We start from the raw sequence: 17003 nt of genomic DNA on the forward strand, positions 1-17003 counted from the left end.
TATATATATATATATATATATATAAAGCTGAACATCTGTGTGTGTGTGTATCTGGTCGCGAATAGGCTCCTATATGGTTGACTATTATGGAAAACTGATCACATATAATGATAGAAGATGTATGGAGACACATTAATGGGTATGTTTGATCTGGCATAATGATGACTCATTAAAATTGTGGAGTCTGTGTACGTGCCTGGTCCACAAAGTATGGAAATAAAAAATTTAAAAATTAAAAAAAAAAACGTTTACAAGTGCTTTTGATATAGATGTACATAATAATACTTTGATAAGTATGTTTTAACTTAAATAGGGATGGTATAATAAAATTGGGGGGTCTGCGTTCACACCTTCCCTCCATAGAATGGAAATAGATACAAACTTTAATAAAGACTTTTCATATCTATCTGCGTAAGTATACTTTGATAATTATGTTTCAGTTGAAGAAATATGGTATAATAAAATTATGGGGGTGTTCGTTCACGCCTGACCTCCATAGAATGTGAATATGTCAAAGTTTAACAAGGTTTTTTAATATAGATCCACAGAATATTGTGATAAGTGTTTCAGTGTGAACAGGTATGGTATAATAAACTATGGAGTTTATCTATTTTATTTTTACTTTCATCATATTTTTCTTTGGTTTTGATACCCCCAAATTCGAAGCTATGTCTTTACACCCCTTCCTTTTCATAACCTATCATCTATAAATATAAAAGCGAAAATGTATGTATGTATGTATATTCGCTTTTCCTCGATGTCCATGAAAGGCTTCTTTCAAACAAGCGCTTGCTCGCTTCACAACTTTTTAAGACTTTTTATATCATCTATAAATTGTAATATCTACGAATTATCCACGGAGCTTGCCTCTCTATTTAATTTTATTGACTTTCAAGCCTTAATTATTCCACATTTCCCGCATCGGCACGCGTTACATTCGGTTTTCGGTATAAAAAAAAGCGAACCTCGACTCTAATCACAGGCCCAGAACCAGTTTGGTCAATGTCGACTTCGCTCCTCCTAATAAACAGGGAGCGGGTTTTTAAAAACAAACAAACCCATTTATTCAAAACTGTCCCGCACAAAATAACTGCTGAATACCTATCGCCGTCACGTCAATCAAAAACGCGCACCTTTTTTTTTTAAAACATTTTACTATTTTCCAACTACGCGTCCTCAACGCTTCGGGTTTTTTTCACATACCCCGAAAAACACCCGGGCAACGTCGGGTACCCCTCGTTAGTACTTTCATAAATCAGAGTCCATTTTCTGTAGGCTGTTTTTGAACCCAGTCAACGACGGGTACTTTTGCTAGTATATATATATATATATATATATATATGAAATTAAAATTCGTTTTCCCTTGTTACCAATTTCAAAATTTAATAAAAGACGTACTCTTCTCTTCCAGCCTCTTTCTCACAGAGGAGAGTTTGCTAGGCTTTCTATACTCTATTGTTACTTTTGTGATAAGTGCTTGACAGAGGTCCGATCTATGGTTTTTCTCTGTATAACATTCACCACAAGAACTCGCCTAATCACAACAACTGTAAACAATTTTCCTTTCTCTTTCTTTGTACCTAAAAGTAAATGAAACTTCCATGAGCAAATATTTTCCCCAAGACTATCCATCAGTGGAACACGACACTATGGGGCTACTTACCAGATGACTATAACATGCTATTTTTCAAGTCCAAAATTAATAAATTCTTGTTGCACCGTACTCTTAAATAATCCAATTGCTGGCCAATTTCACCCATTGCTATCTATTCTTACATTGATTTTTTTAATCATCTATAATAGAAATCTCACCTATCTCTTTTAATATATGTATGTATGCATGTATGTATGTTTGTATGTCTGCCTAAAACTTTCGACAGAGGAGACGGATTTTCACGAGATTGGTATCGTTTTGAAGCTTGACCCTTCAGACAACAAATACTGAAAAATTGGTTAAAAACATTTATTCCTTCACTCTCAACCGGGCACTTTTCTCTAGGGAGGGGTCGCTTTTTCGCCGATATTTTAGAAAGTCACCTCCTGTTTTTGATTGTCTAGCCTTAATTTAAACCTATGTCATTTCCGGTTTGGCGATGGGCGCAACAGCAAAGACATCACATTTTTTTTTTCATGTTTTTTTCCTCTTTCGCGGCACAGGTTCGAGCCTGTTTGTCTACTACCACTTTTTTCTTTTCTTGCTCAACACACACCTCCAGACACCCGGGCAACGCCAGCCACCCAGGCTAGTTATAATAGAAACTGTAAAAAAGTAATATGCAAATGAGCAGTATTGAGATTTGCTTTAGGGAGTTTAGAAATTACTCTATATACTGTTTTATTTAAAAATATCCTTGAATAATTTGAATAAAATAAGCTTAACAAATTTTGATTTTAATACAGTTAAGATAGATTGGTATTCATTCATTTAGATAAAGACTAGCAGTTAAGATAGATTGGTATTCATTCATTTAGATAAAGACTAGCAGGGGCTGCCCGGCATTGCCTGGTCGTAAAATGTGCATAAATATTATATTTTAATTCATGCAGCTTTTTTATTTATTATAGAGCCGATTTTCTATTGATTATTATCCAATATATAGTAATGATTTCAAAAGTAATAAAAAATATGACTCGAAACTAGAACGTATAGCACTCCAGCCGTAGTCATTATTTATCTCTGCAGCATTGTTACTGTCTGAGCTACCATCGGATGAATACAAAAGAATTAAGCAACTGTTGAGCTAAGAATGTTTAATTTTGCGCATGTGCAAAAGTAACAGCAGAAGTAATGTTTTATTCAACTTGCCATGGTCAACTGTTTTATTTTCAATTTTGACCTCTTAATAGCAATTTTTGCTGACTAGAAACCAAATTGAAACTGTGCTACAGGTTCAAATACCTTGTATATCATATTTCAACTCTCTAGGCCAAATATTCAGAGAGTAGTTAGGGAGAGAAGTTTTGCACGTACATCAACGAGGTCATTTTATATACATTTCAAAATATAACCGCTAGATACAATGCATGGCTCCTTACAGACTTCTTTTTTAAACTTTACAACATGGCAAGGAAGAAGAAAGGGGGGGGGGACAAAACAACACACTGAAGATGGAGTATACCTCTGAAATATATTTGTTATAAATTTCAAACAAGTAAAATCTATGTTTATTTTCTTTATATTATGTTGTGATTTGACTTTCAAGTACACTTGATGCATATTTTATTTTATTCAAATTAAAACAACGTTTCTATATGAACTCTCATTTTTTATATATATCCATGTACTAGAACGTTTTCATCTTAAATTCTATGCGATTATGCAGAATGTAGAAACTATGCAGAAATAAAATTCAGCAAAATTGTGAAATGAAACCAATCACCTAATAAGAAACCATAAAAAATAAATAATTAATTAACGTTCGTTTTTCAAAGGCATATGTAAATTAGTTAACTTTCATGTAGTCACTCGCATATCCATGACTTAGTATATTAAAAAGCTTGGTTTAATAATTTTTAAATAGAAAATGTAGGCTTTTAATATCAATATCAGAGCAAGAAAAAAACTCAACTCTATAAGTATATAGATGATGATGATGATAATAATAATAATATATAAACAGTTATCTACATATATGTTTTGTCGTATCCAGTGTAGCTGACTGTTCTGGAGTTTGAACTTCGGAACCTCCAACCATAGGTTTTTTTTTTATTATTACATTTTTACCCCAAACAAGGCACATTGCCACTTTGATGTAGGGAGCTACTATCAGGGACATAAACTACAGGGGTACTATGTGGGCAGTTGGGCAGCAAGATGTTGGTTCATGTTACACTTGAACTTCTGCATGTCAGTACAGTTGGGAAATCAGAAACCCGGAAGGGAATTCCAAAGTCTAGCTGTTCTGGGGAAGAAACTACTGGAGTAGAAGGCTCTCTTACATCTAGGGATCTCTACTGTGAAGGGGTGGAATTGCACTGCTTGTCGGGTTTGTTGGGGGTATTTACATCGAGGGAGTACAAGTGCTTGCAGTTCGTTGGAACATTCACTATTGAAATACTTGTAGAACAGGCAGAGGGATGCTATATTTCGTCGATGGGACAGAGGCTGAAGCTTAGATGACAGTTCAGGACCTATTAGGTTGGCGACTCTTTTGAACCTTGTCTAGGAGTGAGAGACTAGTAGCAGATGCACCAGCCCAAATATGACAACAATACTCCATACATGGGCGAATGGTGGCCTTATAGAGGTACAGGATACTTATGGGTGCTAGTAGCTTTCTAGCATGGTAGAGAGAACCTACCTTTTTCGCAGCGGTCCTAGCAATGCTTTCAATGTAATTTTTCTAACTCATGTTTCCTGTGAACGTTAGACTGAGGAGTTTAAAAGATGTACTTTCAGATAAAGAGTCTTTGGCCATTGCTATTGGTGGTTGAGGTTTCTTGTAGTGATTGAAGGAAAAAGTTTAGTCTTGGCAGCATTGAATGTGACCATCCATTTTTGTCCCCATTCCACTACAGATTGGACATCATCCTCTAGTGTTTCTGCCATTTCTTTAGATATGTGTTCATTTGTTTTCCTGTTGTGCCTGTTATAGAGCATGGTGTCATCAGCATATATACCCATCTCACAAACAATTTTGTCAGGGAGATCATTTATGAATATTAGGAATAATAGAGGCCCAAGGATAGACCCCTGAGGCACTCCCGCATTTATATCATATTGTTTAGATGTCCGACTATCGAGGACAACCTGGATTTTTCTTTTATTTAAGAAGGATTTAATTATGTTAAGTATTCTTCCAGTGACACCGTATGATCTGATTTTCCTGAGAAGACATTCATGCCATACCCTGTCAAAAGCCTTAGATATATCTAGTGCTACCGCTCTACTCTCCCCTGCTTTGTCAAGTGAATGGTATATGCGCTCTGGAGGTTCAAACCTTAGAATAGTCGGCTATGCTGAAGGGCCATGGATACAGTGAAACACATGTACGTAGATAACCATTTTGTAAATAAATAAATGATATATATTTGCTTGTTTACGTCCAAAAAAAATGGGCGATCATCCGGATCTAAGGGAGATGATTGACTTTCCTTGATCTAGGAAGGAGACACTGTATACCTTAATTTAATTATTGCTAAAAATTAACAAAACTCGACACACACACACACACACACACACACACACACACACACACACACACACCACTTCCATAAAAGGAATTGAAATATTTTCAGTTATCAGTATAAGAAAATTTTTTAAATAAATGAATACATTCAATTAATATGATATAATTTCTCGCACTATCAGCAGTGGATTTGGTTATTCATTTTATAAGGCACCAGACACCGTAATTAGTCCTACAGTTTTAAAAATAGCTGTGTTTAATCACACTAATGAATCTGTAAAAGATGAAACAGCAGTCTGTGTATGACGTATATGTATATATTTCATTTAATTAATGTCTTGAGTTCACTTTTTGAAAAAATATCTTTATTCATTCAATTGCTTTGCCCAATTCAAAATACAATTTTATTTTAAAATAAATTAATAAATTTAAGATAGGTTTTCATATCTTCCTTGATAATTTTTTTTTTTTATTTCTAATCAAATTAAACCCAGAAAAAAGACCAAAATCAAAATGATTAAAAAAAAATGATATTTTCAAAGCTTACACAATTATTAACTTTATGAAATATCAGTATTGAATATGAAAGAAAGAAAATAAAACTTGAACAGCATTAGATGAATATTAAATAAAATCCTTCTTTGCATCTGAGCGAGTCTATAATTCTAAATATGGAGAAACAGATGCTAGAACTCATATTGGAGCAAGGTTATTATTATTATTTGATAGATGAAAGGAAAAAAAATAAGAAAACCTACTGAATTTTACGATAAACTTCCTGCAATTGAATAAAAAGATGTTATGCAAATATATGCATAGAAACCAAAACTAAAATAAAACCTTTTGAAATGGCTGTTAAACCCTGTTCTTTTCGTTGTTTTATTAATGCTTAAAACAATTGGATGGATTCTATGTTTCTGCTTGAAGCAGTCGATTGATTTTTAAAAGAAAATATTTTTTTTTTTTTTTATCGACAGATGCCACAGACGCCTGACAAGGCAAAAACACCAACAGATCGGAAGCGGAAACGAAAAAATACTGTAGATAATAATTGTGAAGCAGGTAAGTGCTTTATCTTCTTTCTTTCATCACATGACTCTTGCCTTTTCTTGGAGCGAGGAGGAGGAGGAGGAGAAGGAAAAAATTTATTTAATTTTACCACCATTTTCTTTTTTTCCTTTTTTTTTCTTTTTCTTTTTTACAAAAACAAAAGTACTTTACATTATTAATAATTTCTTCCATAAGAGAAGAATGATGGAGTCGTGGAAGTCATTTTGTGACTTTGAAAATAATTAATGGGATTTCTAATTCTAGGAAACAGAGGAAATTTATTGTCAAAAAATCATTACTACTACACAATTTAGATAAATACCTTCTCTTCCTCCTTCTTCTCCTCCTCTGATAGAGTAATATCTTTGGAACAAATTGACTAAATAGAATGAACATAGAAAATATTAAGACTAAATTAGATGAATTCAGAAATGATAGTAAACAATATTTTTTAGATTTATCTGATGAAATATTTAAGATAATTTAATTTATATATTACATATTCAATGACATTATAAATATTTGCGTTGGTGTGTATATATATATATATATATATATATATATATATATATATATATATATATGGCATAATAATGTTGACATACCAGTTTTCGTTTAATCACCCAAGTTAAGCAATGTTGAGCCTGGCTAGTACCAGATGGGTGACCATTTTGGAGTTCTAAACACAGTATGTGTTCTCCACTTAACTCGGCATTGTTTCCAATCATCCCGAACCTCCATTTGCCACTGTTATTAAACAATGCCGACTCAGGAGAGGTGTGGTTGGAGATTACACAACTCTTGCCACAAAAATTCCACATTCAGCCACTCTTACAATGAGTATGAATAGTCTGTCAAGACTGAAGGAAGCTACCATGGTGTGTACGCATCTTTCATTAAATAATATAGACAATTCCTGTCTCCATGTTTTTTTTTTTTGATACGTCTAATTTCCTTAATAATTTTTTAGTTTCTGACAAGAACTGGCCAATATAACTGCCATAGTCAGTTTTGACCTGAGTACTTTGAGATCCATCTAGATTCATCATCAGAAATAATTAACAAAAAGAAAACACTTCTACAAATATCCTACAATCTGTTCATATCTTATCTATCTTGTGTGAGCTGTGTAATTATTTGATTATGGAAATAATTATATATCAACACATTCAAAATATATATATATATATATAATTAATTAATTTACTCACATAAAATTAATATACGAAAGTATAGATTTATGCATAAACTTTAAGTATTTACTTCAAAACTGCTCAATACGTAGGTAGAGCTAGTTAGTAATTTATAAAATATATATGGCGATTAAGCTACACTGAATAACGCGGAATATTTAGTGTAGCTTAATCGCCATATATATTTTATAAATTATATATATATATATATTAAGGGAAGTGTGTTTGATCAACAATGCTGGGGAGCCATGATTCAAAGCCTCAAAGCAGTTTTCCATGGTAAGCAACTGATGATCCCTAAAACAATATTAGGACTAATGTGAATTTTTAGAAGCAAATTAATACATAGATTAATTGACTTGTAAGCAAAATAGTTTTCCAGTAAAGGACTAGAGATCGAAAATGGGGATCTTTCTGCACAATCTGTCTTTTCTGCTGACTGTTCAATGGCTGTTGCTTCCCAGTTTTTCTCGTCGATGTTTAAAGATCAGTCTTGCACACGTTCATGAATCATAATTGTGCTCTATCTGGGATGGTTTCATTGCACAAGTTCTTCCATGAAGGTTTTTAAGGATCTGTCTATCAATTTACTGTTTTGATGCCTCATTGTAATACAGCTTCCTGTTCCAACAGTTTGTTTCCAAGAACTGCAGGCTTCTGGAACTGTCTTCATACTGACCTTCCTTCTACCTACAGGCTTTCTCTTTTCAAGACTAAGGCCACCAGGCATTTCCTGTCTTTGTGATAAGCATCTTTCATTCTTATTAATGTTTTACATCAAGTGGCTTCATGCTTTCTCTGGAGCAATTTCCATTTAAAAAGAAAGACATCCATGTGGTACATAACATAGCCAAGCCAATTCCGAATGTCTATTTCGTCAGCACATACATCTTAATGCTTTCAGTTCTTTCTAGAATAGTGCTGTTTGGGAACTTCTTCTGCCAAGTGATGTTTGGAATTCTCAGAGCCCATGCATATAAAAAGCATCAATTTTTTTCTTTTTTTTTGTTTTTGGCATGCAAAATCGAGGGCTAGCTATGATACACAGGCGAGTCTTCATAATGCACCGTCTTGAGATTTTAATGTGTGTATTCTGTCAGTTTGCTATTATTCCATTTCTTGACACTCTGCTCATGATTGTAACTACCTTGCCGAGCTTTGTGTCAAGTATGAGGGTGTCTGGTATAAGTGATCTTAGATAATCAAAGTCATGGATGGCATTAAGTTCATGATCATTGATGTTGATGCCTGTGCGGAGAGTCAAGATTATGTCCTATGACCTATATTTTTCAAGCTAATGGTAAACCCAAAATGCAGTGGCAAGGAGAGGCTCAAAACCAACTGGAAACAATGCTGAGATAAGCAGAGAGCTCATACAGCACATGGAATTCTCAAATGGTCATCTATTTTAGTACTAACCAAACTCAATGTTGCTTAACTTTGGTGATCTTACAGGAATCGGTGTATCAGTGTTATTATGATGTATATAAACAATTTTAATACCACTTGTATATTTATATAACATTCATATTATTTTATTAGTTGCATAATACGTGTTACACATGTTTCATGAAATGGTATCGATTCACCAAGCAACTCATCAGAGACCTATATAAATATATAAGAATTTTTTTTTTTTTTTTTTCTGATTGAAACGGACCAAAGCCGAGTTTCTTGACTTTGTGTGGTTCACTAGAAAGGCAATTAAGAAGAATGAAATACTGGTTATTTTCTTAATGAACTACACAAAGTGAAAAAAAAAAAAAAAAAAAAATTCAGCTTGTGGCAAGATGATGTCATGCAAAACATATTTATATTATGTACATATGTAAAGTGAGTGTTAAAGAAAATAAGGATGGATTTGAAATACAAAGGGATAAATAAAGATCTGTTTAGAGATAAGTTAGTTTGGAAGTAAATTTCTAAAATCCATTCAATACCTGCTTGGATGTAAAACAGACATTAAACTTAATAATAAGATGATGATATACATATGTGTACAGACATCTATTATAATTTGTTGTGTTATTTGTTTTGAACAAATTTGAAACAAAACAAAGTATTTATTTTGATTTTTGATCTTTTCATAGGTGCCGCATTAAAGGTGGTTCGTCCAGAAGCAAACGGGAAGAAAATTAATGAATATTTTAAGGTTTGTAATTTTCATTTAATTTTAATTCACCTTATGAAAAAAAAAAAAAAAAATTACTGGCAATTTTTTTTATTTTATGCATGCAATATCATATATAAAGGATAGATATCTCTTAGTTTACCGGTAGTGTTGAAATAAAAAATGTGAATAAAGAAAATTAATAGAGCACTATTATTTCTTTTATTGTCAGTGGAGAATTGGCATAGAGGCTAAGACACCTGACATGTAGATGTGACCTGCCAGTTAGGTTTGGAATCACAGCATAGATACATTTGCTACATCTAGCTACATTGAAGAGTCATGACATGGTGAAACAGCTGTATGTGGATAATTATATATATATATATATATATATATATATATATATATATTTAGTCATCCACATACAGTACTGTTTCATTGTATCACAACTCATCAGTGTGGCTAGACTACCACCTTTCCCTAGCCAAGGATTGAATCTACAACCATCGTGTTGATAGTCAGCAGTTCTACACATCAATCCATGGGAGCGGCGCTCATAAATGACCTATACAAATATTCATTTCAAATAAACATTCGTCCACCACTTTTATGTAGGTTCTACTGTGTATATATATATATATATATATATATGTATATTACACAAGTACTTTGAAAATAAAAAAGCAACAAATCTATCATAAAAAACTTTTTAAAAAATCAGAATCAGTAATTGTATTGGAATCAAGAAAAATTTTGGAATCATCCCATCACTAATATATATAAGTGTGTGTATGTATATATATATATATATATATATATATATATATATATATATATATATATATATAAAAACTGCATCAATCATTTTATTGCAGATTAGTAAAATATCATTATTTCACTAAATATATGTCACAAAAAATAAAAATTGTATAATCAAATGACTGCTTTAAGGTTAGTTAGTTCCCCAAATTTTATTTAAATTCATGCGATATTCTCAAAATTATGTCATTTGATTTTTTATCAAGGAATTTCCATTGTCCATTGCTTTATTGTAGGTCTCTCAAAATGTTGTATTAGGGCAAAAATACAATGTCTAATCATGAAAACTTTACTTTTTATTATATTTTCTGTTAAAAAATAATAAACAAATGCACATTCTAGGTGCTAAACCTCAAATGAATTATTTATCGCCACATCCACCATTTTTTTAAATAAACAACATTTGTTCACCGAAGGAGTCAATTTTTTGATCTGAAAAGGAGTTATGGTTCTGGCGACACCAACTACTTTCCTCTAGAGGGCATGCTTTGAAGTAAATTGCCCTCCTCCCTCATAAACACCTCTTTTCAATATTGACCAGAGATGTTCAATGAGGTTAAGATCTGGAGAGCATGGAAGCCCATAGATTCAAAGAAGGCTGCAGTCGCCCTAGCAGAATGGAATGGTGCATTGTCATGCAAAAAAATCATCTGAAAGCGATGTGACAATAGGTCGTCTAGCCAGGGTGACAAATGTTTATCCAAAAAGGCCGTGTACGCATTGCTGATAAGTTTTACACCCTCTGGAACTCGGAATGGTTCAACCAACTTATCTCCAATGATTCCCGCCAAAAACATGATGCCTCCACCTCCTTGCTGGTGATGAACTCTGTAAGGGGTTGGAGTTTCGTTTGAGTTCCAAACTTTGGCTCATTCATCTGGACGGTCAAGAGTAGCACGGGTCTCATCTGTAAATAGGACACGTTGGAAATCCATTTTCATGTAATTCTGTGCCCAAGCCATTCGTTTTTCCCTATATTGTTTGCTCAATGGAGGTCTTGGAAGAGGTTTGATGTTTCTTGCAAACTCATTCAACACATTACAGCGGACCTGGCTGGATTTTGGAGCGATTCCAGCTCTTGCAAAAATGGAAGCACTGGTGCTGTTCGGGTTTCGGTTGACGAATTTTCCGAATATCACGATGTGAAAGGTTTCTCCTGGTTCCCTTATGATTTCTGAATTTGGTGTTGGGGTTGTTCACGAATGAAGCCAAAGTTCTTGGATACCTTTCCAGCTACTATGCTAAATCTTTAGTGAACAATCCTTCTACAAGTCCAGCAACAATCCTTTCCTTTTCGATAACCGTTAATCACCCCTCTTTTTTTGACATTTTAAAAGACCTGCAATAAAGCGATGGACAGTATAAATTACATGTTAATAAATCAAATGTCATAACTTCGTGAATATCGCATGGATTTGAAAAACATTTTAGGAAATAACAAACCTTGAAACAGTCATTTCATGATACAATTTTCATTTTTTTTTTTTTTGTGACGTATATTAATTGAAATATTGATATTTTACTAATCTGCAATAAAGCGATTGACACAGTTTATATATATATATATATATATATATATATATATATATATATATATATATATATATATATATATATATAATAACAACACTAACAGCTAGATTAAAATTCCAAATTCATATTTACAATACAAGAGCAAGAGTTTGGATCTAAATTAAGATTTCATAACAGCAATGTTTGGCCCAAACTGCTATGTGGAAATAAAACTTGTCATCTCAAAATCAGCCAATAGAGGAAGTTAGACACATTTGATTCCAAGTGCCTTAGAAAGATTCTAGGGATCAAATCAAATTACTAACCAAGATATTACAGACCACACTAACCAACAGGTAGTATCATTAGTAAGCTGCAAATAATGTCTAGGCTGGCTTGAACATACCCTAAGATTAACCCAGAGAGAATTGCTAATCAAGTGTTCCAACAATAGATATTTTTTATGTAAATAGAAGAGGAAGACCAAAAATGAACTGGAAGCAGATAATCAAGAGAGATTTGATTGCAAGGGGAAAATTTAAAGGGACGCTGTTGATCTGACTTCAGACTGAAAACGATGGTATATTTGATTGCTTTATACATCACAGGATGCTAGAGTTCCCAAGTTTAAGTCTAACAACAATTTCTGATAAACTAATTATATGTATACGGTCAATAGGCATCACTACTTGTTTGTGCAAAATTGACAAATTTTTACACAAAATCATTGTGTGTAAATTTGATGGATGGTCAAAGGTGCTAAAAATGAATGGTGGAAGTAATCTCCTTTTGCTATTGTTTTGTTAGATTTTGATATTTACACAAATATATTTATTAAGACATACATCCAAATATTTTAAAATATTTATGTATTTATTTGTCTGCTGGGCTAATATTTTTTCATATACAGTAAATATGTAAATTCAACCAGCTGAAACATTAGTTTTATATTATATCTAACATAAATAAATTATCTGTTATGGGCTTCCATATTTTAGGGATTGAATAGCTGTTAAAAACTTAAAGCAGTAGTGTCAAATAAATTACATTTTTACAATAATCTATTTTTAAATTGATGTTGATTTCGATATTTTACAGATAGCAATAGTCATTTTTATATTATACTAGCAGGGATGCCCGGCATTGCCCAGGTGTTTAGGTGGTGTAGTAAGCACCCCCCCCCCGGAGGAGGGGGGATCAAAACAACAGTAGGTAGAGGTGATAAAACAATAAAAAGTGGTAGTAGGCAGGTAGACTCGAACCAAAGGAGAAAAAAAAAAAAGGTTAAAAAAATGTGATGTCTTAGCTGATGTCATGACCGGAAGTTTTTAGCATGCATACATACATTCACATAAACCGACAATTGAGATTTATATTATAGACTAGCGGGGGTACCCGACTTTACCCGGATGTTTGTAGGTGTGTGTGTTTGGGGGGGGGGGTAGATGAAAAAAAGTTTTGGTAGGTAGGTAGGATCAAACCAGAAGCTTTGAGGCGAAGGTAGAAAAATAAAGTGTGAAGAAAACCTGACATGTTAACCACTAGGCCAGCAAGAGAGAGTAACAGAAAGACGTTTGAATTTATTTAAGCATTAAAAACTGAATTGCCGTGTGCGTTATTTAATGAGGTCAAAAAGAAATACGGTAGTTAACTTTTACTGCAAGGCAGTTTTTTTGGTTTTGTTTACCCAACTTTGGCTGGTTTTGTTTACCCAAGATGTTGGGGGGGGGGGGGCCGGCTCCCTATATAAAGAGGATTGTCCAAATTGAATAGCAATTTTTTTTTTTTTTTTTTTTTTTTACATAGGCATCACCACATTAAAAAAAAAAAAAAAAAAATTACTATTCAATTTGGACAATCCTCTTTATATAATAGAATAGCAATTGTCTGATATAAGGGGTTTCCCCTGCATTGATCAAAAACTTTCTGGACGTTTCCACACGAAGGAAGCGCACCTTTGCATTAGATTTAGTTTTGCTTTTATACGAAAAAGCCGAATCAACACGATAGGGGCTGAAATAGCAAAAATGTTGTAAAAGTCGGCGTAAATAAATCTAGACGCGACGCGCATTCACAAATCATACATATTATGATCTAGGGGGTATATAAACAGTTGTAAGACATAGTAACCCCCCCCCCTCCTGAGAATCCCAGTGGAAAAAGCCTTTGCCGGACATACATAAAATGTGCACACACATTTTGCCTTTTATATATATGGATTAAAATATATTTCTTTTTTAATTGTACAACCGTTCATTAAATTCTGTTTTAAACTGATCGTCCAGAATTATCAAATTTCAATTATTTAAATCTTTAAAAATCAATTATTTTTTGAAAATGCTTTTTTTCTTCTTTGCAGTCAACTGATTATCTATATTATTGTTATTAAAAGTGCAAATCTATATATTTATAAAAGTGAAAATGTCTGCATGTGTACATTTCCCTACCAAATAACTCTGTCAATTTTTGGTTTAGAGACTCGAACTTTGACATAAGAAGTATTGAGATTTGGGAAAATCTTTTTAATTGGTTTTCACCCAGAAATTAGCTGTCAAGGAGTTAAAGTTCAACTATTTGACCTTTGAAAACTCTACCAAACTCCTCGGCCAAGTTTGGGTCTAAACACTTGAAATTTTAAATGTAGGTTATTTGGACATAGATCAAACTTTTTAACTTGATTTGAGCCCAAAACAATAAATGTTAAGGAGTCAAAATTGGGGTCAAAGTTTTAAAAATTGTAATCTCTCAGTCAATTTTTGGTTTAAACATTTGACATTTTACATAAAGTGTATTCAGGCATAGGGCAAGCTTTTTAATTGGTTTTTGGCCGAAAAAAATTTGGCTGCCAAGGAGTCAAACTTTAAAAGATTTTACCTTTACAGTCTCTAGCAAACTATTCAGCAAATTTTGAGTCTAAATATTTGAAATTTTACATAAATGGTATTCAGGCATGCAGCAAGCTTTTTAATTAGTTTTTGGGCGAAAATTTGGCTGCCAAAAGGTAAAAGTTGAAAGAGTTGACCTTTACAGACTCTACCAAACTCCTCCGCCAATTTTGGGTTTAAACACTTGAAATTTTAAATGTAGGTTACCTGGACATGAGTCAACGTTTTAATATATATAAATACCACATATATATGGTGATTGTCTACTTGTTTTCCAGTGTAACCACTCTTCAGAGAGTTTTCAGGTTTTGTTCTCTTGTTTATCAAGGACAGAATATGCAGAAAAAAAAAACTCTGAAAGGTACCTGTACATGACAGTGGAATTGAGCTTGTACAGCACACAATCTATTTTTGAGTGAGGTATAGAGGGTCCAATGCACATGGAATGTGATGATTGGTGCATACCAGACTCTCAGGTTTTTTTGTTTTTTTTTTTTCAAAGTTTAGATAATCTAAAAGTGTATTTATATTTAACTTTTTCCAGAGAAGACAATGGAAGTGGTCTCAGATTTCTAATGAAGGCCTGTGAGTCTAGTCTACTCTATCTCCCCTACTATTCCATAGGTGTAGGGGAGGATATATGGTTTCATACATTTCCTAAATACTATCAGATAATATTCATATGCATTAAAAAAAAAAAAATAGCATATATAAATATTTAGAAGTTGTATGAATTGTTGTGCTTCTTCAGCTGATGTGTATATATTAGTTTAGTTCTCAAAAGAATAAAGAATTTCTTTCACTGTTTGAGTGAAACAAATAATTAAGATATTATGGAAATACTCTCTCTCTCTCCCTCTCTCTCTCTCCCCCCCCCTCTCTCTCTCTCTCTCTCTCTCTCTCTCTCTCTCTCTCTCTCCAAGCATTTCCCACAGTGGCATTTGGCTTAAAAATCAGATACAGTTTCACAAGGCAGGGCAGCACCCTCTTCTCCGTCATAGGAAAGGAGGAGTAGGAGGGTCAGGATCAATCCCTCATGTCCATACATTTTTTACAGTTGTGGTAAGGGGGCGTTGTCTTTATTTATTTATTTATTTATTATTTTTTTTTATTTTACATTTTATTATTAACTGAACTGTATTGACAAAGCAACTCGAACAAACAAATAAAAAAGGGTGACCTTGTGTAAAAACGCCTAGGGGGAGAGAGGTTAAATACTTGAGTTTTCTTTACCCACTACTAGGATTATATTTATTTAATGGGGGAATAGTAAAGCATCTCTCTCTCTCTCTCTCTCTCTCTCTCTCTCTCTCTCTCTCTCTCTCTCTCTCTCTCTCTCTCTCTCTCTCACGCACACAGCACTAGTTTTTAAGTGCTCTTCGAAAATAAAATAAAAATATAAAATATTTCTTGAAATTCATTGCATGGTTGTTAGTTCAACCACCCAAAGTCGAAACTAAAATACTTATTTCTTTCATTTAAACTAAAGACGGGTCGTTTCGGTATACTTATTATTGTATAATAAAATAATTAAAAAGAAAGAAGGAAAGCTGAGTGAATTAATGTTTATTTCCTGAATGCATTTTTCTAAAATATGCCTTGATTTTGAAATGGAATTGTTTGAAAGAAAAAAAATTGCTACTTGTGTTGATTGGGGAGCTTTTAAACCAACGCATTTCAGGTGAAAACATTGTTTATGTGTCATGTTAAAATTAGTATAAATTACAAAAGTTATGAAAAAATGATTCAGTAGATGTATTAGGTATATTTTTAACAGAAAAAATCATCGGCAATTACGTTCTGATATACTGTGTTTTAAAATGGCCGACCTTTAATTTATGTCAATTCACGTCAAGGGTTATCTCCCTTGTTCGTCTTACTGAATTGGTCACACATCTCTTCTACATTAAAACATACAATAAAACTTGATAATATGCTAAATTCTATTTTTACTTGTAATTATTTTTCTACTGGATCATTTTTTTGTTATTTTTTGAATTTTTACTATTTTCAACATGTCACGTAAGTATGTAATGTTTTCACCTAAAATGTGTTTGTTTAAAAGATCACCAATATACACAATCACAAAAAAAATCTAATTCTTATAATTAGCCGTAATTTGTAATTAACTGAACAAGTCATCCATTAAACATTTAGATACCTATTGATTTCTCATACCTTCTTTTGCTATAGGTCGATTCAATCACTAATATATTTGGATGTCCTTGTGACCATTGAGAGAAAAAAAAATGATTCTCTTTGCTTTTCAGAATTGTTTTTTAATTACTTTATTTTTCTATTT

At 32.9% G+C, this 17003-nt stretch overlaps 1 protein-coding gene across 13 annotated transcripts in view; it reads left to right on the forward strand.

The window, feature by feature from the left end:
• Positions 1-17003, forward strand: part of LOC145263754 (serine/threonine-protein kinase tousled-like 2) — a 618843-nt gene that overhangs the window by 426555 nt on the left and 175285 nt on the right. For all 13 annotated transcript variants that reach the window (XM_080120782.1, XM_080120784.1, XM_080120786.1 and 10 more), the window contains 2 exons: positions 6107-6191; positions 9463-9524. In XM_080120782.1, coding sequence (XP_079976908.1) covers positions 6107-6191; positions 9463-9524 — 147 coding nt within the window. The remainder of the gene's footprint in view (positions 1-6106; positions 6192-9462; positions 9525-17003) is intronic.

Source organism: Euprymna scolopes, chromosome 39, assembly GCF_053919585.1.
Source record: "Euprymna scolopes isolate OS-2025 chromosome 39, ASM5391958v1, whole genome shotgun sequence".
Lineage (NCBI taxonomy): Eukaryota > Metazoa > Mollusca > Cephalopoda > Sepiida > Sepiolidae > Euprymna > Euprymna scolopes.